This window comes from Heloderma suspectum, chromosome 6 (assembly GCF_057233095.1).
Source record: "Heloderma suspectum isolate Gila_16-S chromosome 6, 16-S_ref, whole genome shotgun sequence".
NCBI classification, from domain to species: domain Eukaryota; kingdom Metazoa; phylum Chordata; class Lepidosauria; order Squamata; family Helodermatidae; genus Heloderma; species Heloderma suspectum.
Window position 1 is genome coordinate 112220818 of NC_139463.1, and position 26280 is coordinate 112247097.

Genomic DNA, 26280 nt, shown 5'->3' on the forward strand with positions numbered 1-26280 from the left:
ATAAACATCTTGGGACTATGTCTCAAAAAATATGTATTTCTTAGAAGAAATGAAGAAAAATTTATGTAATTCAACAATGGATTAATGAAGTTTCACTCCTGAATTACATCCACTGTTTCCATAAACATTTCCTTAATGAGGCAATGTATACTACAGTGGAAAGCACACATCCCAAAGAAGCTACATTGCTATCTTTCACTTAAACAACTGGAGCAAGGTAATCACTACTAACTGAATTGTCATTATTTACATTGGGTCTTCGGCATAGCCAAATCTAGATTTAAGAGATTAGCATATGTTTGAGTTTGTTTGATTTCTTTTTTTTCCCCATTAGCTGGTCTCTGCTGTTTAATTCAGGTCTCAGCAAAATAATATAGCATTTGGGGAAGAAGATGCAGCCCAGTAATCCAGCAGTGGAGGCCAAGATGGAGAATATCTCCACAGCGACTGTATATTTCCCCTTGGTGCTCAGGTAGGTGGGAACAAAGGACACCCAGACACTGCAAAAGACCAGCATGCTGAAGGTGATGAACTTGGCTTCGTTGAAACTGTCTGGCAGTTTCCTGGCTTGGAAAGCCACAGTGAAGCTGATGATGGCCAGGAAACCCATGAAGCCCAAAGAACAGCAAAGCATGGTGACCGACCCTTCATTACATTCTAAGACCATTTTTTCAGTTAGTGAATGCATGTCGACATCTGGGAATGGGGGAGAGGTTGACAGCCATACAATACAAATAGTGGCTTGAATAAGGGAGCAGAAAAGAATTAATGAATTGGCCATTCGTTTCCCTACCCATTTCCTCATGTTGGAACCTGGTTTTGTGGCCATGAAAGCTAGAACCACAATGACCGTTTTGGCCAACACACAAGAAACGGCCACTGAGAAGATGACGCCAAAGGCAGTTTGTCTAAGGAGACAGATGACTTTCTCAGGCTGGCCTATGAAGAGCAAAATGCAGAGGAAGGCGAGCATGATGGAGATGAGGAGAATGTAGGTGAGGTTCCGGTTGTTGGCTTTGACTATGGGAGTGTCCCGGTACTTAATAAAGATCCAAAGCACCCATGTTGTTCCGAAACAAAAGCAAAGAGCAAAACTGGCCAAACTGATCCCCAATGGTTCTTCATAAGACAAAAAACTCAGACCCTTTGGAATACATTCATCCTGAAGCTCATTTGGATACTGGTCTTCTGGGCACTGGAAACAGTCATTCATATCTGGAAAAGAATATGTGTTTTATGTATACATATCTTCCCAGCCTAGTAACAACACTTTTTCATTAGGAAGCTTTTAGTGACAGCTATTAGGTCAAAGTCTTGCAAAACAGAGAAATGTCAAAATCTGGGGGAAAGAGATGTTTACTACCCTACCATTGGATTTTCAAGGACTAATCCTCTTTAAGGTCAATAATTAGCCTAAGATTTATGACCAGATTCAATTACGGGAATCACTACCCAACCATTGAAATTGCATTCTTTTGCTGGATTAAACAATCACTCACAAATCATCACCATCTCCAACTAGTCTGAATATTATCACTGAGCCATAATACTTTGTTTAGCATAAAACTGGATTTCCCTGTCTTTAATGCTTAGTATGGGGTTGGGATGGCGGAAAATTCCTTTGCGGACCTAAACGAGGTAAATGGTTGCTGTTGTTGCTGTTGTTGTTGTTGTTATTGTTGTTGTTATCATCATCATCATCATAATTATATTTATACCCCGCCTTTTTCCCAGTACTGGGACACAAGGCGACTTACAAAAATTAAAACATATAGAATTCAAACATATAAAATATACAAAAGCTAAAATATAAATTAAACAATACTGTAATTAAAATTATATTAAAACATTAAAACAGCATTTTAAAACAGCATTTAATTTAAACTAAGGGTTTTATGGCCGCAAATTGCATCCACTACGCCATTTATGGTTGTATTCATTCCTCAAACAGATACGGTAATCCTGGCCACCAGCACCATATAGCAAGTGATATGGATCCAGAGTGAGGCTCCAAGGAATCAGCACAGAGAGGAGCTGGCTCCGGAGGATTCCGAGGGGAGGAACGGATTGCTTCAACCCCTGAGTGGATTCCCCACAGAGCAGAAGTCAGGGAATCCACCCATCCCTAGTATGGAATAGGCAACATGATGCCCTCCAGATGTTTTGGACTTGTTCAGTCATTCAGTCATGTCCGACTCTTCGTGACCCCATGGACCACAGCACACCAGGCCTTCCTGTCCTTCACTCTCCCGGAGCATGCTCAAGTGCATATTCATTGCATCAGTGATGCTATCTAGCCATCTCATCCTCTGCCCTCCCCTTCTCCTTTTGCCTTCAGTCTTTCCCAGCATCGGTGTCTTTCCCAGGGAGTTTTCTCTTCGCATTAGGTGGCCAAAATATTGGAGCTTCAGCTTCAGTATCTGTCCTTCCAATGAGCAGTCAGGGTTGACTTACTTTAGGATGGACTGATTTGACCTCCTTGCAGTCCAGGGGACTCGTAAGAGTCTTCTCCAGCACCACAGTTCGAAAGCATCCATTCTTCGACGCTCAGCCTTCCTTATAATCCAGCTCTCACACCCATACGTTACTCCTGGGAAAACCATAGCTTTGATTAGACGGACCTTTGTCGGAAAGGTGATGTCTCTGCTTCTTACTATGCTGTCTAGGTTTGCCATAGCTTTCCTCCCAAGGAGCAAGCGTCTCTTAATCTCATCACTACAGTGACCGTCTACGGTGACCTTGGAGCCCAAGAAAATAAAATCTGTCTCTGCTTCAATTTCTTCCCCTTCTATATGCCAGGAAGTGATGGGGCCAGATGCCAGTATCTGAGTTTTTTTAATGTTGAATTTCCAACCAGCATTTGCACTCTCCAGTTTCACCCTCAACAAGAGGCTCTTTAGATCCTCTTCACTTTCTGCCATTAGGGTGGTATCGTCTGTGTATCTGAGGTTGTTGATAATTCTCCCAGCAATCTTAATTCCAACCTGTGATTCATCCAATCCAGCATTTCTCATGATGTTGTCTGCATATAAGTTAAATAAGCAGGGCAGCAATATGCAGCCTTGTCGTACTCCTTTCCCAATTTTTACCAATCGGTTTTTCCATGTCTGGTTCTTACTGTTGCTTCTTGACCCTCATACAGGTTTCTCAGGAGACAGGTAAGGTGGTCTGGTACTCCCATCACTTTAAGAATTTGCCACTGTTTGTTGTGATCCACACAATCAAAGGCTTTAGTGTAGTCAATGAAGCAGAAATAGACATTTTTCTGGAATTCTCTTGCTTTCTCCATGATCCAGTGAATGTTGGTGATTTGATCTCTAGTTCTTCTGTCTCTTCGAAACCCAGCTTGTACTTCCAGTCATTCTCGGTTCACATGCTACTGAAGCCTAGATTGTAGAATTTTGAGCATAACCTTGCTGTCATGTGAAATGAGTGCAATTGTACGGTAGTTCGAACACTCTTTGGCGTTGCCCTTCTTCGGAATTGGAATGTAAACTGACCTTTTCCAGTCTTGTGGCCACTGTTGAGTGTTTGACATTTGCTAGCATATTCAGTGCAGCACTTAAACAGCATCACCTTTTAGGATTTTAAATAGCTCAGCTGGAATACTGTCATCTCCTCTAGTTTTGTTGTTAGTAATGCTTCCTAAGGCCCACTTGACTTCACTCTCGAGGATGTCTGGCTCAAGTTCAGTGACCGCACTATCATGGCTATCAGGGACATTAAGATCTTTCCTGTATAGGTATCTGCGTATTCTTTCCACCTCTTCTTAATATCATCTGCTTCTGTTAGGTCCCTGCCTTCTTTGTCCTTTATCATGCCCATCTTTGCACAAAACGTTCCCTTGAGATCTCCAATTTTCTTGACAAGGTCTCTAGTCTTTCCCATTCTGTTGTTTTCCTCGATTTCTTTGCATTGTTCATTTAAGAAGGCCTTCTTGTCTCTCCTTGCTATTCTCTGGATCTCTGCATTCAGTTGGGTATATCTTCCCCTTTCTCCCTTCTTTTTTGCTTCCCTTCTTTCCTCAGCTATTTGTAAAGCCTCCTCAGACAGCCCCTTGGCTTTCTTGCATTTCTTTTTCTTTGGGATGGATTGAGTTGCTGCCTCTTGAACAATGTCCTGCTTCATTTTGTACACCAAGGCCATGCTTGCCTGTTATCCTGGTGATTTCTTGACTTCCTACTTTGGCATTCCAATCCCCTATGATGAAAAGGACATCTTTTTTTGTGTGTTAGTTCTAGAAGGTGTTGTAGGTCCTCATAGAACCAATCAACCTCAGCTTGTTTGGCTTCAGTGGTTGGGGCATAGGCTTGAATACTGTGAAGTCGAATGGTTTGCCTTGGATTCGTACTGAAATCATTCTATCATTTTTGAGGTTGTACCCCAGTACTGGTTTTCCAACCCTTTTGTTGACTATGAGTGCTATTCCATTTCTTCTAAGGGATTCTTGCCCACAGTATTAGATATGATGGTCACCTGAATTAAATTCGCCCATGCTTGTCCATTTTAGTTCGCTGATTCCCAAGATGTCAATGTTCAATCTTGTCATCTCATGTTTGACCACCTCCAGCTTACCTTGATTCATTGATCTGACATTCCAGGTTCCTAAACATTATTGTTCTTTACAGCATCGGATTTTCTTTTCACCACCAGACACATCCACAGCTGAGTGTCCGTTTGGCTTTGGCCCAGCCGCTTCACTCTTTGTGGCGCTACTTGGAAATTCCCTCTGCTCTTCCCCAGTAGTATATTGGACACCTTCCGAGCTGAGGGGCTCATCTTCCGGAGTCATATCTTTTGGCCTTGTGATACGTTCCATGGGTTTCTTGGCAAGAATACTGGAGTGGGTTGCCATTTCCTTCTCCAGTGGACCACATTTTGGCAGAACTCTCTGCCATGACCTGTCCATCTTGGGTGGCCCTGCACGGCATAGCTTATGGCTTCACTGAGTTATGCAAGCCCCTTCGCCACAACAAGGCAGTGATCCATGAAGTGGTGTTTTGGACTACAACTACAATAATTATTGACTACTGACCATGTTGGCAGGGGATTATGGGAGTTCTTGAGGGCACCCCACTTCTTGAGGGTACCCCACTGTCTACCCCTGACATATAGCTTCTCTTTGAATATGAACAAAGTTCATCCATTGTACTTTGCTCATATTCAAAGGGATCCCTCTGTTGCCCATATAACCAGCAGCTTTTCCAGATGTCTCTTCACTGAAATAGCAAATTATATGGGATAGGGATTTCACAGCATAGGAGGGAGTCATCAGTTGACTTGGCAGTGTGAAACCCTCCTCTCAAAAAATAACCTGTGTTGACATTGTTTGTTCTCAGCCGTTATGGTTTGTAGCCTGTTCTGATTGGTAACAGAACAGCGTTGCATCACCTTGTTTATTATGTGATCCTGAATTAGCTAGGATCACACAAGAAGGCAGAAGAAACAATGACACAGAAGAAGAGCAGTAGGATTGATGATCATGGCAGTGAATACTATAAAGAGCCATAGAAAAAGCAGATTCAAGCTACGCCAGGGTGTGTGGGGAATTGTAGCACTGTAAAAATCCTCAATTTGCTTCCAATTATTTTCATGGGACATGGTTCTATGCAGTCTTATGAAATATGTTGTCATTTTGTGTCTGTTCATTTGCTTTGTTAATTAATATGCTATGTACGCATGAAGAAGACATATTACCATGTCTTCTATTCAGCAATTTCCTCTAGGGATGGACAGATTTTGTAAAATCCATTCTGTCTGCATTTCCTGGATTGCCAGGTCCCATCTTCCATTCTCCACTCATTGAAGGAATTGTATTTTTTTCCAATTCCCCAAACTTTGCACTTGTGCAAATGCGGAATCCCCCCCCTCCCCCAAATGCCCTTTATTATGCTTTGGCCTATGGGGAAATGCACATTTTCAGCTGGTTTATTATGGATGTTCTTTTCTACAAATACGTTTGTGTAAAACTCCAGAAAGTTAACAACAGAACAAACAAACAAAAACTGTCTGCAAGACTGGAGAATCCGTGTGTCTTGAGAAAAGCTGGGCCACTATGGTATCTGCAGGTCAGATTCATAGAAATCTGAAGTCATTTGATTCCATTGCATTGCATATTTCTCCATCATCCCAACCTCTACCAGCACTCACTTGTGAAGAAACCTTTAAAATGTTAGGGCACTTAGTGCCTACATACCCTGATGAGACATGTCATAGTCAATTTGGGAGCATGACTAAAAAACTTGATATGGTGTATGTGCTACACCTCTTACCTGTTTGATTTGAAATCTTCCCTTCTGGACAGGGAAGGCAATCATAGCAGCAAAATGGCTTCCCTTCCTTCTTGGTCTTGCGACAACCAGAATGGCAATTGTCATTGCACAGAGAACAAGGGCGTGACTGTCAATATATGAAAGAGGAGAATGTTGTGATTTTAGATTTTGCTTCTAACTGGTAACTACAGTTAAGAACTGGGTTGCTGAAGGCCCAAAATCATACACTTGATTCAAGAGAGCACTTCATATGCAACGGGTTCTTTTAATATATATATATATATATATATATATATATATATATATATATATATACGGATAGTGAACTCATTCTCCAGTGCCTATTCTTACATAGCCAAAATAGCATCATCCACAAACAAGAGGGAGGTTTCAGCATTACTCATGGGAGAACCTGAAAGTCTCTATATACATGTCTTCCTGATGTAGTAAAAGTGCAATGGCATTAAAAACTCAACTGGAGTGTCCCTGTTCCACCATTGAAATTGTCTTCTTTTCCTGTATTCTAGTCTCCCATGCACATTATCACCCTCTCCAATATTCATGACTATTGTGACTGAGCCTTACTACTTTATATGGCATAAAAAGGGATCTTCCTGTCTTCAGTGCCTAGGGCAGAGTATGCAACATGCTGCCCTGTTTTGGGCCTCACTCAGTCCATTACTGCTGCTAGGCAGAACAATCATTTCCTCACTTGGAGAGGAGAGAGAGAGAGCTGGGTGTCATCTGCGTATTGGTGACACTTCAACCTGTCTCTCTGGAAAACCTCCCTGAACAGTTTCATGTAGATGCTGAACAGCCTTGTTGAATGGCCTGCAAGATAAAATTAAGTCCCATGGAATCCGTTAGCATAATAGCCAAGAGGCAGAATAATAACCCCCAGCACCGCTTTCTAGAACCGGCTATCCAACTAGGAGTAGAATGACAGCAATGTAGTACTACCAAAACCCAGCTCCAAAGGCCTATCCAGAAGGATGGTCGATGGTATGTTAAGCCACTGAGAGGTCCAAGAGAATCAGCAGGGTCTCACTCCCCCTGCCCCTCTCCCGGCAGAGGTCATCCCACAGAGTGATCAAGGCAGTTTGCATTACAAAGCCAGACCTGAAGCCCATTCGACATTGATCCAGACAATCCATTCCATTCAAAAGTGTCTGGAGTTGACCAGAATTCATCCTGTTAGTCAACCTGATGTTTAAAAAATGGGTGATTGTTGGCATGGCATAATGACATTGCTTCTGGGGAGCAATTGGTACATAATGGGCTGTATCATAAATACATTATTTTACCACATGGTAAAGGCCTCTGGGAAATAGTCCCACTGCCTCAAAACATAGCCCAGTTTTTGTTGAATTGTATTTTTTTAAATAGGGAACTTTCCCATAATGAACTACCATTTTGTGCATCTGTCAGTACTGCTGGGTTACATAGTGTATGTTCTTTTTCACCTTCCTTATTATTCTTTATAATTAAATGTTGCTTTCTGCTATAGTCTTTGGCTTCACTGAATCCTATGGCTCAGTCACACTTAGGTCACATTGAAATCCATTTGGAAAGTTTGTCATGTGGTGCCACAGTTTTCAACAGGATAAGTGTCACTGACTTAGTCCGGAAGCAACCCAATATTAGTGGGTGGTCCTGTGAAGACACTTACAACTTTTCAATTGCTGCCATGAATTCCTATACATCTTTATTCGTAGGCTAGTTGCAAAACCTAGTATCCTTGCTATAGAGATCCAACCTCTGTAAGAAGAGCAGGGATTGAAAATTGCCATTCAGGCTTCCCCTTCCAGAACAGATAAATAGTAGCCCTATAGTATTCATAGAGAGCCAGTGTGGTGTAGTGGCTAGAGTGTTGGACTGGGAGTCGGGAGATCTGGGTTCGAGTCCCCACTCATCCATGGAAGCTCACTGGGTGACTTTGGGCCAGTCACAGACTGTCAGCCCAGCCCACCTCACAAGGTTTGTTGTTGTGAGTATAAAATGGAGGAGGAAGAGGAGGAGAAGGACCATGTATGCCGCCTTGGGTTCCTAAAGGAGGAAAAAGGGGGGGATATAAATGTGATCAACAACAACAAGAACAACAACAACAATCAGACATTCTACAGGTGTTTTTAATGAACATACTGGGGGGGGGGGTGAGAGAGGCCAAGCATGCTGGCTCCAACCCCCTGGTCATTGTCCTAGTCAGCCTCCAAAATTTAGAGGGATAACCCCTGAAGTGGGGAGCCTTATGTACTCATGCAGGTTCCCTGTACGACTTAGAACTCGGGATGGGAGAGACATTCATTTGGTTCACATTTTAATATGAACTTATGTAATTCTCGACTTCCAAACACATACATGAAGCAAAACTCACTTCTTTGAAATTTTCACTCCTCTGAATTTCGCAATGGAATTCTCCCATCAAAATATCCAAACCAAAATGTGTACATTAGTGAAAGTAACATTAAAATACATTATATTAGGCAACATTGCATACAAAAACGTATGCATTCGGAGATGTATTGATCTGGGGTCCTGATTCTGTCAGGGGTCAGTCAAAATACATTACTTTCGATTGCCAAGATGAAACAAAGCCCCTTGCGCAAAAGGAAGACCATTTATTGATAGAGAATAAACACAGAATAAATACGAAAAGAAAGCTCCGCCTCTCATCAGCTGATGAAGCTGTTATAGCTGGGTTTCTCTCTAGGTCCCAAGAGAGATGAGAAGTTGTTCTTAGAGCCACACGTTTCTCAAGGCCGGTAACCCAAGAGCACACTTGTCTGCTCTTAGCACAGGCTGATATAGTTCCCTCCCTGCTTCATGACGATGCTCATAGGATTGCAGGCTGGGAAATCAGTCACCCTCACACTGAGAACAGTGCCCCAACATTACAGCATGGGAAGGGGAGGTTCTCAGCTCCTCCGTGAGAATCAAGGCCTGACACCTGTAACTTCAGGAGGAGGGAGCTTGGCATAGGCCTCGCAGCTGAAAGGGTTGTTGACATATGGAGCTGCACTTGCTTGATACCAAAGAGCTCATGTGAGAGGCCCCCTTTGGGTAGCTAAAGCATGAAAAAATCTACTTACTATGTGAAGCTACACCAGGCTCCATACATTCAACTAGCAGATGGGACAATGTGTCAATTCATACCTCTAACTCAGCGTCAGTTCTTCCGGTGTCAAACGCACTACAGGAGACAGGCACACAAAAATGCAAACAAATTTCCATGTGAACTTAAAAAAAATCTCAAAGTTAGGAGAACCTGAATTTAAGATTGGAAAATGAGAAACTGCGGGAAACTGAAATTGACACAGAATGGACGTGTGTGTAGAGAGACTGGACTGTACGTGCTGTACACCTATGCATGGTGGAATTCTTTTAGGCTATTTTCTTTGATACTGTTTTATATACAATACTTTTTATTATTTTATATTTTACACTCTTTCATTCACATAATCAAGCTTTATCACTCGCAGTAGAGAGTGCTTCTCTGCTTCTCTCTATGACCTTTAAATTGCTTTTTAAACTTCCTCTTTCTTTCTAATTCATGGAATTGTGGCTGGACATCAGCTAGAGAGCAAATGGCTCAAGACCCGAAGTGAAGACGACCGGGTGTGCTGTAGAGTGCATAATCGTGCCTACTGCATCATGGCAGCACAGGCAGCAAAGAAGGTAAATTTTGCTGCCTCCCTTGCATCTTCAAGTAGCCATCCAGCAGAGCTCTTCCAGGTGGTCCAGCGGTCGTTAACATCTTCCCCAGTAAATGGGGCCCTGGCCCCATCGAGGACCACTGTGACCTTTTTGCATCACACTTTGAGGACAAACTCGCTTGTCTCGTAGCGACCTTGATGCTGTTGTCAGTTCAGTTCCAGTCGAGGAGTCTGATGCCACCATCTGACCGATTTTGTGGGATCAGTTCAGGTAGTTATGGTCTGATGATGTGGACAAAATGCTTGCAATAATGTGACCCACCACATGCCTTCTTGATCCCTGTCCCTCCTGCCTAATAAAAGCTAGCTGAGGGGGTATGACTGGGTGGGTCCAGGGAGCGATAAATGCTTCCCTATGGGAAGGGGTGGTCCCTGCTGTCCTTAAGGACACAGTAGTGCGGCCACTCCTGAAGAAGCCCACTCTGGACCCAACATTATTAGACAACTACCGCCCAGTCACAAATACCCCTTTTCTAGGGAAGGTGCTTGAGAGGCTAATTGTGGACCAGCTGCAGGCACTCTTGGAGGATACTGATTATCTAGACCCATTTCAAACTGGGTTTCATCCTGGTTATGGGAGTGAATCAGCCTTGGTCACCCTGATGGATGACCTTTATCGAGAGAGGGACAGGGGGAGTGCAACCCTGTTTATTCTGCTCGATCTCTCATTGGCTTTTGATGCCATTGGCCACGGTAGCCTCCTGGCTGGATGGACTCCGTGGGATGGGTATTGGAGGCACTGTGCTACAGTGGTTCTGGTCCTACCTATCGGGTGAATTTCAGAGAGTAACATTGGGTGACTATTCCTCATCCCCTTGGCAATTGATCTATGGGGTGCCACAGGGTACCATCTTGTCTCCAATGTTGTTTAACATCTATATGAAGCCGCTGGGAGAGGTCATTGGGGGATCTGGAACTAAATGCCATCAGTATGCTGATGACACACAGCTCTGTCTCCCTGTGACATCTGAATCAGGAGAGGCTGAGTGCCTAGACTCAGTAATGGGCTGGATGAGGGCCAATACACTGAAGCTGAATTCTGGCAAGATGGAAGCCCTGTGGGTGAGTGGTTCCCGGGTCTGGGAGATAGGCTAATTGCTTGTTCTGGACAGGGTTGCACTCCCTCTGAAAGATCAGGTCCGTAGTCTGGGGGTACTCCTAGATCCATCATTGTCACTGGAGGCCCAAGGGGTCACAGTGGCTCGGAGAGCCTTTTACCAGCTTTGGTGGTTCTCCAGCTGCGGCCTCTCCTGGACAGGGATAGCTTGACCACAGTGCTACAGGCACCAGTAACCTCAAGACTGGATTACTGCAATGCACTCTATGTGGGGCTGCCCTTAAGGCTGGTCCGGAAGCTAGAGCTAATGCAGAATGCAGCAGCTTGGCTGTTGTCGGGAGCTGCCCCTTTTCAGCGTGTAACTCCTCTACTGAGGGAACTGTACTGGCTGCCTGTTCGCTACCAAGCCAGGTTTAAAGTATTAGTGCTAGTGTACAAAGCCCTAGACAACTTGGGACCAGGATACCTGAGAGAGCACCTCCTCCTTTACCAACCTGCTGAGTCACTGAGGTCATCAGAGGGCATGTTCCTGGTGGTTCCACATAGACCTATGGCCGACTTGGAGTCCACCAGGAAAAGAGCCTTCAGTGTGGTGGCCCCCATCCCAGGAATTCCCTGCCTTTCGAGGTCAGGCAGGCACCATCATTGTGTTCTTTCCGGTGCCCACCGAAGAGGTTTTTATTTCAAGAGGCCTTCTTTGCATGACGGGCTGTGGAAAAAATTCCACTTTTTTCAGTTTGTCTTTTAAAACATATTTTAACTTTGTAAACCTGCTGTTTTACTCTTTTGCAGTGTTGTTCACTGCTCCAAAATCTTCTGATGTGGAGCATTATATAAATTTTGTAGATCAATAAAATAAATAAATAAATAAATAAATCGCGAAAAATGTTGCTGTGTCAACAATTCTGTGCCATATCCATATGAGACATTCTAGCCCAGGTCAGGAAAGGAGGGAGTGTGAATGGAGACTGAATGGTTTCATTGCAGGAAGGCCAAATGGGGGCGCTTTAGCATGTGCTGAATAAAGCACCACCGCAGTTACAAAAGATGGACATGGGCCAATGAAGAGGGGCATCAGCAGATGTGTTAATAACAAAGGGCAGCACTTTACGACCACGGGAACAACCTGGAGAGGTGTTGGCAAGCTAGAAGAATGTGTTAATCTGTCAGTAACAACCATCCATCTTGGAATAAGGGACATGGTGTCTTATCAGCAAGGAACACATTGAACCCCTCTTGGATGCCATAGGGCCCAGCAAAGAAAAGGAGTATAAACCCCGGAGTCTGGCAGTGTCCAGGAGGGGTGTGGTTGCATCTGGATCCTTGTATGTGCACATACCATCAGTACCCCTGATCCACGGTACACGTGTCAATTGCTCTGGCCAAGGACTTGGAGCACGTGGTGAGTACGTGTTGGGCAGAATTCAGGGAATAGGATTTCACCGTCCAGGGCATAGAGAAGGCTCAGTGATCCTTGCACTGTCATACTCACTGCTTTGGAGGTTTTCATGCGGACAGCAGGTTCTGGCATGAACCTGGCTGAAACGGTGTGACTGTTACACAGTCAGCAGAGTCCGGCTTGAGCTTGGCTGCGGGGAGGCTGCGTAACAAGCAGGGACTAAATGTATATGTAGCTATTTAATGCACCACCTTTGGGAAACTGCGTTGTGCCCAAGGAGGGTGTAGTTCCTTGTTGAGGTACTTGTAACTCAGTGTGTAACTAATAGATGTACTGCCTTTGAAGCCTCAGATACTTTACAGCTCTGGGGATGCTCAGCTGTTATTTGTATCTTTATTTTCAACAAATCCCTTTTTCTTTCTCCTCCACTGGTTGTGTGTGTCCTATCTCCACCTCATGAGACGCCAAACTCTTCAGCCTATTGAAGTATCTCATCAGCTCACCACTTCTTGAGCCCTGAGGAAATGGCTTGGAATGCCCCCAAACGTAGACATACTCTACCTGATTAAATCTGCTGGGCCATACAATGGCATCCTCACGAAGGAACACTTTGGCTGAGGAAGGCTTTGGGTCTATCTTTCCAACTTTTACTTTCCGAAAGGTCTGGTTTGGGAATGTGACCCAGTTGATAATATCAAACCCAGCTATTATGTTCCCATTTTCATCAAAGGAAACATTTTCCCCAGCATTGTTGATGAAGGAGGTACTTCTCAGAAACTGGTGGATCTAAATGGGGGTGGAGGGAAACCTCATCATTATATATCCTGTCTGGTAATCGTTCACACTTGAGAATGGTGGTTAATAGTCCTACAACACAGTCCGATTTTTGTCTACCGATACCTAAGTCCCAGTGAGTTCAATTGAGCTTACTCCCAGGTCAATGGGTATAGATTGCATCCTTAAAAGCTGTATCGAGGCTGACAAGAGTTAAGCACTATTAATGCTAGAAGGTAGTATTAGTATGATTGTTGTCACCACCACCACCATCACCATCACCATCTATTTGCTAATTTTAAGCACTGCTTAGCAGTTCTTCAGTTGAAGTTTTCAGTGTCATTTACAAAAATTTAAATTATCATCGTCCTCCTCCTCCTCCTCCTAAACAGCAAGACACAGTGACAGTGTATGCTGGCATGGCTAAAGACCGGGTGGGGGAGATGATCTGTAGCTGAACAGAGAATTGACTCAGCACCAAGTGAACCTCCCTGGGGAGGAAATTCCAAAGCTGGAGCACCACAACTAAAAAGGCCTTGTCTGTGGTCACCACCCCTCACTTCAGATAGCACAGGTAGGACACAAAGTATGGTCTCAGAGCCCTATCGGAATGGCCAGATCCATGTGCAAAATGCAGCAACTAGGCTGCTAACCCATGCGTGGTGTCAGGACCATATAATACCGATCCCGAAAGACCTGCACTGGTTGTCAGTTTGTTTCTGGGCTCAGTTCAAGGCATTGGGTTTAAACTTTAAAGCCCTAAATGGCTTAATGCCTAGGTAGGTAAGGGACCACCTGGCTCATTATGAACTTGCCCTGGTATTAAGATTTGCAGGACAGCTTCTCCTGACCGTTACCCATAGAGCCGTGTTTGCAGGGCACACGTGAAATATCTTTCTCCTGTTTTAATCCCGAACTCTGGAATACACTCCCTCAAGTACTTTAATTCACCACCACTCACTTGTCAAAGAGTGTCAAGAGGCAGCCATATGTATGATGCAGGGTTGGGGAATCCCATCTGACCACGGAGGTATCAGGAAGGGATCTTGCACTTGTCCAAAGCCCCCTGCCCCCTGAGAGAAGGTAGAAGACTCAAGAGAGAATCTGAGCTGCAGCCTCAAGGGACACTTCTGGAAGCCTTGGCTCAGTTGGATGTGTTTCTCTCCCTTTCTCTAATCAGGGAAGGATGAGATGGAGAAAAGCCAGTGTGCAACTCCTTAAGGTGCCAGCTGAGTCCCATGTGTGTGTGTGTGTGTGTGTGCGTGTGTGTGCGTGTGTGCATGTGTGTAGTGGGGTGTGTGAGTGCCTGCATGTGTGTATGTGTGTATGCATACAGTATGTGTGAGTCCATCAGTGAGAATAAGTGTAATGGGGGAGACACAAACATGCTGGGGCACCTTCTAACTTTGCTGGGGCCCACAAAGTTTGGACTGTGGTCCCTCTGATTGCTCCCATGCAGCCCCCAGTGTAGTTGTCCAGAGCCAATTTGGTTCTTGGGCTGGAATCCTACCCCCCCCCGGGATAATGCTTTGCAGTTCTCCAGATGTGGGCAACTGCTTCAATGTGGAGGTGCCGGGGGATTGCACACAACTGGGCCCTGCATAGGCTAGAGGTTGTCAGTGGGAATGGTCACACCCAGTGATACCATGACCCAAGCCCCATCCATTTTACCTTTCTCCATGCTGAGAGAGGCATCGAACTCCATCACTATCTCAGCACTTTGAAAAGGACTGGGATTACATCAGGAGGAGCCGTCCAAGTCAGTTGCCTCCTTTGTGTGCCTTTTGCAGCTCCATCAGGGATGACTAACATAGCAATTAGATCCCACCCCAGCCTGAGTGAGGAGTTGAACCCATAGACATACCTGCCATGGCTGTTTAGACATGAGATTCCTTCTCACTCCTTCCATCTTTGCTCTCCGTTTTGACTCTGATGAATATATGTCCTGCAGCACATGGGACACAGCATAGACAGCATTGTAGATGCTGTAACTGTGGCCAGTCATGCTCATCTCAAAAACAGACCCAGGAAGAGTCTCCAGTTTCTCCTCCCCAGTGCAGGTTTCCCCAGCTTTCTTGTCTAAAGGGGGGTTCGGGAAAGAACAGTCAAATGCCTCTTCCCAGAAGATCCTTAGAAATCCATCTTCTTTCGCTGAGGTGGGGTTCCTTATCTGAAGGAATCTCTGGAATCCCCAAACCTCCTTTGAGTCAATGGCAAAGGATATGGCACCATGGATGAAGTTTAAGTCCCAACCTCTTTGAAAGGCAAGGGATGTGAAATCCATCTGAGCTGTCATTATCCAGACTTTGGTCTTGATTGGTATATCCTCAAATTCTGAAAAGTGGAACAACGCTCTTAAAACACTAATGGTCTGAATTTCACCCTGAATGACCAAAACATTGGTAGTGCTTCCCATGACAGCATTAGATGTTTGAAACCATTCTCCTGCTGCATTAGCGGTGTTACCAGAAAATGATAACTTGGGCATTCCTTCCAGGAACTCAAAGCAAATACCATGCTGTGAAAATATAGGAAGCACATTCTGCACAAACGTCTCTCCATTATCATCATCAAAGAAAATCACCCCAATCCAGATCCATCTGAAATGCAGCAGCAGCTTGAGAATCCCCATATTCTGACTGGTCCCATCTGGGAACATCTGGTGGAAGAAAACTGCTTGAGTGTTGTCCTTCATCACTGGAGCAGAGCCATATATGAACTTAAGCAAAAAAAGGAATGAGAAAACGTAAGAGACATACTTCCTGAAAAGGTTGCCCAGTGGCACAGTTTTACTCTTCATCCTGTCTATATCTTGAAGTTTGCGTCTCGTTTAAAAATTATGTTGGCAAGTGGGCATGTGCAGCCAACATTTCCAGAATATTCTTACTGCCTAACAAGACTGTTGTTCAAGATACCAGCCAGGATGCAAGAGGAGACTTACAGCTAGGGATGGAGGAGAAATTCATTTGTTTCATATTTGATTTGAATGTGAACTTACCTAATTTCTCACTTTCAAACCAATATGCAAACCAAAACTCAGTTATCCTTTGAAATTCACAGTTCTCTTGAATTTTTAGGGATGTACGAATCCCTTTCCTGGCTCCGCGCCTGGGCATCCGCGGTGGGGGAGCGGCACTTCATCCCCCCCCCCAAATTCTCCCCAGCTGTCTCTGCTCTGCAGTGGCTCCAGGGAGCCACCGGCCAGGGCCAGCCACAGCCGGAGTTGTGGCCGTAGCCAGGCAGCTGCTGCTGCAAATGGCGGCCATCGTAGCGGCTGCCATTAGCGTCCTTGCAAGCAGCCGTGATAGGCTACGTAAGTATTTACGTAGCCTAACACAGTAAAAGCAGCCACGCAAATGGTGGCCGCTACGCCATTTGTGCCCCTGCTCTTTGCCGTGATAGGCTATGTAAATACTTACGTAGCCTATCACAGCCACAAGAACGCAAATGGTGGCCGCTGCTGCCCTGCTGTGGCTAGCCGGGAGACCAGCCAGAGGCTCCACTGTAGGAGCCGCCACCGGAGCTGCCGCTGCCGCATCCTCCTCAGGTAAGTTCTGTCCCTGGAGGATTCCATGCGGTGACAGGAGGCAGGAGGCCATTCCGCCACGGATTCCGGGTGGCCAGATTCTAAAGAATTCTAAAGAATCCTGCCTCACTGGAATCCGTGGTGGAATTCTCTGATATCCCTATGAATTTTGCGGTGGAGCTCAGCCATTAAACATGGATTCAGTGATGAACATATTAGGGAAAGATGCACAATAATGCATATGTTAGGTGAAGTAACATTCACAAATGCTTGCAAAAATGTGTAAGGAAAAAATTATTTAAAAATGCACAAATGTGTACTACTTTTCTTGGGAACTTATGCAAAATTTTCAAAGTGTGGGACAAACTAAACACAAACTTGGGGGGTGGAAGAGAGAGAGAGAGAGAGAGAGAGAGAGAGAGAAGCAGAGAAACCTAAAATCACAGATTCATCCAACCTTACCTGAAGCAATTTGGGGGGCTCACAGAGGGGACCTTTACATCACCCCCTCCCCAAATACCTGGAATGACAGTATATCAAGACAGTATCATTCAGACACGGGCATTACAATGGAGCATAGTGGATGTGTGCTTGGAATTTCAAAAGCTTTTGACAAAGTCCTTCACCAAGTAGCAAACTTAGTAGACATGGAATAAAAAGGTGGGTTCTTCTTAGAGATGGATGGCCTCACCTCCCTTCGCACTTGCTGGGTGCTTTCCAAACTGCCTCTGCTGCCCATCCCTGCTTGCCACACCATGCGAGCTGCTGGACTGCCCAGGGAGCACATGGCAAATGCCACAGGGCCACCCATCCCCTTAGTGAAACCCGATTTTGTGTAAAAACGGTGGCTTGGCATTTTCCAGAAATGTAATGGTGCACACATAGCGGCCATAAAGGGGCCATTTATGCAGCATTACATGCACAAGTGGACCATTCATGCCTGTAATGTTGCATAATGGCCCCTTTACAGCCGCCATTTAAATAACATTACATTTCTGGAAACCCCTGAATTGCCATTTTTACACAAAATGGCAGCTTGCTAAGGGGACAGGAGACCGCCAGGCATTCGTGGGGCACACAGCACTCGGTGCCTGGGTCCAGTAAGTGTGCAGCAGCTCAGCAAATGGGATCTGGGAAGGAGTCTCCTAGACTCCACCCTCCTCTCAGGCCAGCACAACATCCCTAGTTCTTACAGATTGGTAACTGATTAAAGAACAGGAAGCACAGAAAAGGAATAAATTAACCGTTCTCACAAAGGAGGGATATAAGAACTGGGGTTCCCCAAAAATCTTTATACACATCTGTCCTAATTGTGTGAAGTTTGAGGTGAGCTGTGAGCTGGCCAGGTTTATGGATGAGACCAAATTACTCAGGGTGGTTAAAGAACAGCAACAGCAAAAACTTGAGATGTATCTCTACAAACTGAGTGAAAGGGCATTAAAATGGTGAAATGCAGTTCAATGTTTGTGTAAAGTAATATACTGTAGGCAAACATTATTAATGACACATATGCACAAATTGGGCTTTAGCTGGTGATGATTGATCGGGAAAGTAATTTTGGAGTCTTAGGCTGATAGCACAATGAAAATGACCTGTAGTGTGGCAACTGTGTGTGTGTGTGTGTGTATGTGTGAAAGATAGAGAGAGTGTGTGTAAAATTGCAGATTCTATGTTATGGATCAATAGGAAAGGGATCAAAAATAAAAATGCCAATATTGTAATACCTTTATACAAATCTATGGTGTGCCCACACTTGGAATACTGTGCACTGTTCTGTTAATGTCCCCATAGAGGTTACAAAATCCATAGAAATTTAATTAGGAAAAAAAAAAAGACAAATGAGGGGGCATGATATAGGCATATTATAGGGGAACAGTTGTGGCCCTATGTTAAAGGTCAGTTGGATTAGTCCAGTTATGCCATTATAACCAGAAATCAGGGGGGGAGGGTAGGTTCTATGGGTTATACTGAGAAAATGTCCCCACAAATTGATGTGAAACATGGGAGTGCAAGAGAGGAGGGTTTGAGGATGGTCCATGCCTATATTGAAGGAGAAAGGACAAGTAATGGCTTATGTATTTAAGTGTAAAATTTGAAGAGTACCCACGAACAGTTTGAGAGGGTGTGGCTGTAATTTTTGCAATACACTTACATGGGATGCACTTTGTAGTCACATGTCCGTATTTGTACAGTGTCTTTTGGAAAACAGTTTGTCATATTAGAACAGGAAGAAGGTGCAGTTTGCGCTGTACCTTCCAAAGAATTATGAGGTATTTGTTGTTTATTGGTTTGTTTGTTTGTTTGTTTGTTTTTAAAGTGCATCTTTCATCCCATTTTAGCTTATGGTTGCATTTCATGAGGTTGTATGTGAAGGATGGGAGTGGGAATAGAATGGAGTAGGAATGCAGCCTCTGATGAAATGGCAGAATCTCAAGCCTTTCTGACCCTGATGAGTCACAAAAGGGAGATTCTTTCTGAGGGGATGGTAAAGAGAGAGCAGCAGACAGATATTGAAAAGGAAGGTGATGTTTGACAACCAACTCTCAGTAACTGAGGCCTCCAATTACTTCCAAGTCCTGGACTGCACAGCTACAGACTAGGGATGGTGGGGGGACAACTCAGTCCAGGAGTCCAGTGGACGCCCCCCGCTCATGCCTCCTGGCTGTGCTCACTGAGCTGTTCCCCCCGCTCCCCCCCCCACTCTTGCTGAGCCACCCTTACCTACCCTGAGCTGTCCTCCAGCTCCCGTTGTTCCCGTAGTCACCATTTTGCGAAAAAATGGCACCTTGGGAGGTTCCATAAATCCAATATTGTGCACACAGCAGCCATAAAGGCACCATCTACATTATATTACAGGCTTAAATGGACCATTTTACCGGTGGAAATGGACCACTCTCGGATGGCTCAGGGCCCATGAACACGGCTCGGAAAGCATAAGGGGCCATGTGAGTTGGTCTGGGGGGCGCACAAATGGGGGCAGTGGCTTGGTGGGCACCCGGAGGACCCGGATGGGGGGGTCGCATCCATCCATCCCTACTAGAGACACATTTTATTTTAAGGAATAACCCACCTTTAGGGAACATATCACCACTGGACTCCCTCCCCTCCATTTTAATGGAGGGTGAGGGGAGACACGATATAGGTGTACAGCAGTTATGCATGGTGAGGAGAATGTGGATAGGGAGACTTTGTTCTCCCTTTCTCAGAATACTAGAACCCGAGGTCATCCCATGAAGCTGATTGGTGGGAGATTCAGGACAGATAGAAGGAAGAACTTCTTCACAAAGCAGTGAAAGCACATCCTTAAACTATGGAGTTTGCCACCATGAGACATAGTGATGGCTGCCACTTGGATGGCTTTAAAAGGGGGTTAGACAAATCCTGAGGTGCCCGGCGCAGAGCCAGGGAGGTGTTTTTTACATCCCTACGCTTGCTCCTTGGGAGGAAAGCTATGGAAAACCTAGACATCATAGTAAGAAGCAGAGACATCACCTTGCCAACAAAGGTCCGTCTAATCAAAGGTATGGTTTTCCCGGTAGCAACATATGGCTGTGAGAGCTGGACTATGAGGAAGGCTGAGTGCCGCCGCTGAAGAATCGATGCTTTCAAACTGTGGTGCTGGAGAAGACTCTTACGAGTCCCATGGACTGCAAGGAGGTCAAATCAGTCCATCCTAAAGGAAATCAACCCTGACTGCTCATTGGAAGGACAGATCCTGAAACTGAAGCTGAAATATTTTCACCACCTAATGCGAAGAGAAAAGTCACTGGAATACACCCTGATGCTGGGAAAGATTGAAGGCAAAAGGAGAAGGGGACAGCAGAGGATGAGATGGCTAGATAGCATCACCAATGCAATGAAAATGGACTTGAGCTGAGCACACTCCGGGAGAGAGCGGAGGACAGGAAGGCCTGGCGTGCTGTGGTCCATGGCGTCACGAAGAGTCGGACATGACTGAACGACTGAACACAACATAGAATCCTCTGCTTTGGTTAGTTCCAGCTGAATCACTGCCCTTAGAGCTGGATGGCTGTCACACTCACATCCACACGGTGGTCCCAAGTCCCAAATTTGTCTGTTCACTGGAATAGACTCAGGAAGTCTATTTAACTGAAGCTATCATGCAACTGAAGCTACTCTTCCATTTTACAAGTAACTGGCAAGTTATGTGTGAACCAGGTCACTCATTTGGGTATGGCGTGATTCAGGAATGCTTTTGACTCTAAAAAGATCTTCTGATGACATGGACTGTGTCTGAAAGCTTTATGCCGTAATAAATCTCTTACTCTTTAAGGTGTCACAGAACTCCCTGCTGCATGGTATTAAAAGCAAAGGTAGCTGTGTGGGCCATAAGTAACATTCCAAAATCCATACTTAGGCAATAACTATTTTAGATCAAATATGGATCAAGGAACTCTTTCCCTTTCACATTTCTGTTAATGAATTTTGTGCTAAGGACCTAAATCTGCCACACAAACCCTGTTTACTTAGACATAAATCCCATTGAGTCCAATGGGACTTTTTCACAAGTATACATGGTGATTTTGAATCATTGGAGCTACTTGCATTCTTCAGTCTGCCCTTTTACTGTGTTTGAAAAGGAGCTCATGCCAGCTGCATGCTTGTGACATGGGACAGTAGCTTCAGCTGCTGAGACTCCATGTCTTTAATCCAGTGGACAGACAAATCAGGAAGAGATTTGTCCACCACTCTGCCACTGACTGTCATCCAAGGCAGTGTTGAAGCTGGAACAAACTACAGCATAGCATAGCATACCATATGTATATTGCCCAAATAACCATTTCCCAGCATTCTGGAGAAGGGGTGAACATGGAAAGCCCTTAACACTACACATTAAATTAAAAGTGTTTTTAAAAAAAAAAAAAAAATTAAATAGTAGTAAGAATAGTTTCTTGCCTCACTTGGATCAAGAATTGATGAATGGACAGCATCTCAACATTTCCACAGGCCATTTAACCCTTGTATTACAAATATATCACTTAGCCTGAATTCATACTTGTTATACAGAGACATCAACTTAAAAAAAAATATATATTTGTTAAGTTCTTCATAAGCAACATATCATAGAGAGTTGTAAACAGGCTTGCCACTTTCTGTCTTCAATCCACATGACCACATGTAAAAGGCCAGAGAAATGTGGTTTGCTCAACTTCCACGTCCATTCATACAACTTACCTGTGGAATCTTGTAGATGCCCAGGGTGGTTGCCATGTGAAGGCAGACTTCTGAGTGAGGTCCCCCAATGAGTCCTACTAGATTGCTGTGGATGTCACATTTGTAGTTAGGGATGAATCTGTTCCATGTGGAAAGAAGTTCCATTGAGGCAAGAATAGTCCAGCTTGCAAGGAAAAGGCTATTATAGATGTTGAAGCCCAAAGTGATGTTGGGCAAGATCTGTGGATTTTCATTGATCTCCTTTACTGCAAAGGCCAAGGCCAGGACATGCTGGTAGTTGTGAGTCAATACCCTAGAGTGAAAGTTAAAAGGCGTGTCATGGAGACTTTGCTTTGGAATATATGGCATACTCTAGATGTTGGAGCCAGACTTCCATACTACTCAGTGTAGGCAGATAATATCTGTTTTGCTAACTGTGAATTGTGAAGAAACATTGGCAAACATACCTGGCTGGAAGTGCATTTGATAAATATGAGATAGCATGCTCAGAACCATGATTCACAACGTTCAAAACCTTGTGTGTCAAACTAAAAGTCTTGGATTTAGGAATATGTAAGCTATATCTGGTGCAGACAAAAGCATTCTGGGTTGGATCCAGCAAATTTTCCTTCAACACATGAGCTTACCCCATCAGAGGAAGGTGCATTCTTCTTTTGAAGAAGGCATTTTCCGTGAGAGAAAGCATGTTCTTCCAACAGAGGAAGCTTCTCTGGATCCAACTTTTTGTATACCAATGTTATGGGAGGCCAAGAGGACGTTGCATGATCCCTTGCTACTCTGTATTTCTTGACTTTTGGCAGTGCAGCTATCAGTATGGGTTTCTGAAGAAATGCCTTCCAAGAGATGGCAAAATACAGCTGACGGCTGCTAACATGGGAACTAGGATGTGGAGATAACTCATCTATCTTCTCCCCACTAGACAAGTCGAGGGGGTGAGTGAGGTCTGTGTGTGTAGGGGGAAATTGGTCTGTGCTGTAACCAGGTCTGAAAAGGAGGCAGATTGCTAGCTTTCCTCTATTCAGGAAATCCTATGGCACTATAGGTTCCCCTAGGAATCTGTTGAAGAAGAGGAGGAATCTGTTGGAGTCTTAATACCTTGATTCTCCATCTTTTGCTCAGCCTGTGTGTGTGTGTGTGTGTGTGTGTGTGTGTGTGTGTGTTTAGCCCTATTCAGGGCAGTGTTTCCACAAGCAATTTACTCCAAGCTGGCTGCATGTTGAGGCCATTAGGAAAGATGACATTGTGGCCATCCAGCAGCCACCCCGAACCTTATTGGGAGTGGGGGAACAGATTTCCTGGGACATCTGAAGTCCGATTCTTTTCCTCCAGTCGAGTACTCCCTGATATAGTTCCTGTGTGCCCCACACCCGCTTTGACCTCAGCTATGAAAGCTGCCACACAAGCTCTATGTATGCTGTGCCTTGCACCATGACCTCAGTCAATGCGTGTTTCCTGTCTCCTATCCCTGTGATTAGCTATGGCAAACCTAGACAGCTTAGTAAGAAGCAGAGACATCACCTTGCCGACAAAGGTCTGTCTAATCAAAGCTATGGTTTTCCCAGTAGTAATGTATGGCTGTGAGAGCTGGACTATAAGGAAGGCTGAGCGCCGAAGAATTGATGCTTTCGAACTGTGGTGCTGGAGAAGACTCTTACGAGTCCCCTGGACTGCAAGGAGGTGAAATCAGTCCATCCTAAAGGAAATCAACCCTGAGTGCTCATTGGAAGGACAGATACTGAAGCTGAAGCTCAAATATTTTGGCCACCTAATGTGAAGAGAAAACTCTCTGGAAAAGACCCTGATGCTGGGAAAGACTGAAGGCAAAAGGAGAAGGGGATGGCAGAGGATGAGATGGCTAGATAGCATCACCGATGTAATGAATATGAACTTGAGCACACTCCGGGAGAGAGCGCAGGACAGGAAGGCCTGGCGTGCTATGATCCATGGGGTCACGAAGAGTCGGACACGACTGAAGGACTGAACAACAATCCCTGTGATTCCCAGCACAAACCAGTTAGTATCTACTCATAGAATCATAGAATTGTAGGGTTGGAAGGGGCCAACAAGACCATTGCGTCCAAACCCCTGCTCAATGCAGGAAGCCTGATTGCCAGGTGGTCTCCCATCCAAGGACTGACCAGGGCTGATCCTGCTTAGATTCTGAGATCAGACGAGATCAGGTGCATCCATCCCTTTGCTCACAAGCAACATTGTGCTCAATGAGGCTTGTCTCCCAAATGCCCACAAAGGAAGCAAATCATTTTCACCACCCCCATTACAGCGCTCAAGGGCAGCAAGAGGATGGAAAGACTGGGGCTCATTTGGAGGCTGCTCTGTCAGTTGTGCACATCGGAAGGAATTCTTCTTCCCCAACACAGGGGTCTAGCACAGCAACAGTTTAGAAAGATTGGGGTTCATTAGGAGGCTTCTCCTGCACACATTTGAAGTAATTACTTCTAATTTGCACCTTCGTTAGGGAGAATTTTGGAGAAAGGAGGGAAAAGCCTGGAGGGGGAGAGCAGCCCCTGCCACTCAAATGACGTTCGCCTCATACACCCCCCCCCACCTGGAAGTATGTTAGGAGAAGCAACTTAAAATGGGGCAATGCACACTCCTCTGGAGCCCTGCCTGGACAAAAGCAGGTCCTAGAAAAATGTGAGTAAGCCACTCTTTCCTTCTCCTTCCATTGTTGTGGAAACAGGGCCCAGGTGTTGTGCCTGAAAGTGATATGTGCACAACAGGAAGAGGGATGCCAGGCCCACCCCCCATGCCCTTGAACTTCCCATGTTGAGCAGGGATGTATTTCTGGGGCTTTTACCTGTGTTCACTGGAATGCAAGTAGGAGTTTCCATGGGAGCAGAAACTTTGGTTTATTAGGTTTCCTGATCACACAAAGTCATGTTAAATTCTGCAGATTTTCCTCTTCACCATGGGAAGATTGAGGATGGAGGGGGTGGGACATTTGAGGATATTGGGCATGGGCCAGTTCATGTGGTCCTTTCCCTCTTACTCATGGACTCATTGAATCATGACACCTGAATAGGGTTTTAATAAATTTTATATCACAGAAACTCCGTAACCCAGCAGTGACACATCTCTCAGGGAACTGAACCGTGAGTGAGTGACGGAACACCTGGAACTTCTGACCGCTTGGAAAGTGGCCTGCATGCCACACATAGCAATAATACGCTCAGCCATCACTAATGGAAGCACAGGGGCATCCAATTGATGCGGTAGTTCCATATGACTTAAAATGCTGACATTTGGTACACATGAAGTCCATCTTCTACAAAACATAAAAAAGTATCTCCCTCCCCCTTCATACTTTGAAAACACCAGCACCAGGGAGGTGTAGCTACCCGTTGAATGGAATATTTGTTGGAGTGTCATTGAGCTTCCATGCACAAATCTGTCCCTTTCCCTTTCTCCCACATTCATTTTTTTTTAAAAAACACACAACTCAAGTTATTTATGTCCTGAATGTGGAGAACTAATCAAACTGAAATGAAATGGAATTCTCACCCATCCCTACATGCACCAATCTTTATGTCTGAGACAGTGCAGAAAGTTCTTATTCGGCAGATCTGTCTGATAGGCAGGAAAAGCAAATGACACTTGGTACTCCATTCAGAAGAAGGAGTGGAAGAGCAGACCCTGACATGACATGACATGAATACATGAGTGCATGCTGGTAACACTGAACAGTTCAATTATCATCATCATCATCATCATCAAAAATAACAACAATAGTAACGATTTTATTGATTTACCACATTTGCATACTGCTCCTCATCAAATCAGATTCCAGAGCAGTGAACAAAAGATAAAATGAACAAAAGATAAGAAGATAAGAAGAAACATGATATTAAGATAATATCAACATACTTCAAGAGGTGCAATGTCAGATATTTCCCAGGCCAGTGAAGCAAAAACCACTTGGGGCAAATTGTCTGAGAATATTATCTGGACTGATGCATTATATGATTAAAAAATATCAACTACTCACAGAAGGTCATCAAAGAGTTCGTGAGAGGGCTGCTTTTCAAAGGTACTTGGACTGGAAAACATGTAGATCTGAGAAATAATGCCACCAGTGATGACGTCTCCTGCCTGATGATACTTGTGAAGAATAGGAAGAGGCTCACGAATGGTGCATTTACCACGAGTAATCTTACATTGCAACTGAGGCAGTACCACCAAGACAACCATCATCACCACCACAGATATTACTGTCTCATAAGATAGTCTTCCTTCTTTACGCCAAGTTGCCTTTTCCCACATTGACATCTGAGTGTCCCTGACTTGAATAAAGACAATAATAAAGACAATAGCAGCATAAGTAG

General features: G+C 44.7%; 2 protein-coding genes across 2 annotated transcripts; both read right to left on the bottom strand.

The window, feature by feature from the left end:
- Positions 1-280: 280 nt before the first annotated feature.
- LOC146342551 (vomeronasal type-2 receptor 26-like) lies at positions 281-14920 on the bottom strand. Its single transcript, XM_084807892.1, has 6 exons — positions 14861-14920; positions 13003-13227; positions 11204-11262; positions 9426-9462; positions 6273-6399; positions 281-1215 (listed from the first exon to the last, which is right to left on the bottom strand). The coding sequence occupies exons 1-6, from the start codon at positions 14918-14920 to the stop codon at positions 281-283; spliced, it is 1443 nt and encodes a 480-aa protein (XP_084664018.1).
- Positions 14921-15010: 90 nt separating this feature from the next.
- LOC146342552 (vomeronasal type-2 receptor 26-like) lies at positions 15011-26146 on the bottom strand. The gene is made up of 3 exons (XM_084807893.1): positions 25944-26146; positions 21938-22229; positions 15011-15934 (listed from the first exon to the last, which is right to left on the bottom strand). Exons 1-3 carry the CDS (start codon positions 26144-26146, stop codon positions 15011-15013), a joined length of 1419 nt encoding a protein of 472 aa, XP_084664019.1.
- Between the last annotated feature and the right edge of the window lie 134 nt (positions 26147-26280).

Excerpts from the sequence above, each read along its gene's own strand:
- LOC146342551 (XM_084807892.1), bottom strand. The coding sequence starts at position 14,920 with ATGGAGTTCGATGCCTCTCTCAGCATGGAGAAAGGTAAAATGGATGGG. Across the intron at positions 13,228-14,860 it reads TGGATGGGGCTTGGGTCATG|ATCCACCAGTTTCTGAGAAG; the intron begins GTATCACTGGGT and ends ACCCCCATTTAG. Across the intron at positions 1,216-6,272 it reads GAAGATTTCAAATCAAACAG|ATATGAATGACTGTTTCCAG; the intron begins GTAAGAGGTGTA and ends ATTCTTTTCCAG.
- LOC146342552 (XM_084807893.1), bottom strand. The coding sequence starts at position 26,146 with ATGGTTGTCTTGGTGGTACTGCCTCAGTTGCAATGTAAGATTACTCGT. Across the intron at positions 22,230-25,943 it reads GAACTCTTTGATGACCTTCT|GGTATTGACTCACAACTACC; the intron begins GTGAGTAGTTGA and ends CTTTCACTCTAG. Across the intron at positions 15,935-21,937 it reads GCATCTACAAGATTCCACAG|TTCATATATGGCTCTGCTCC; the intron begins GTAAGTTGTATG and ends TTTTTGCTTAAG.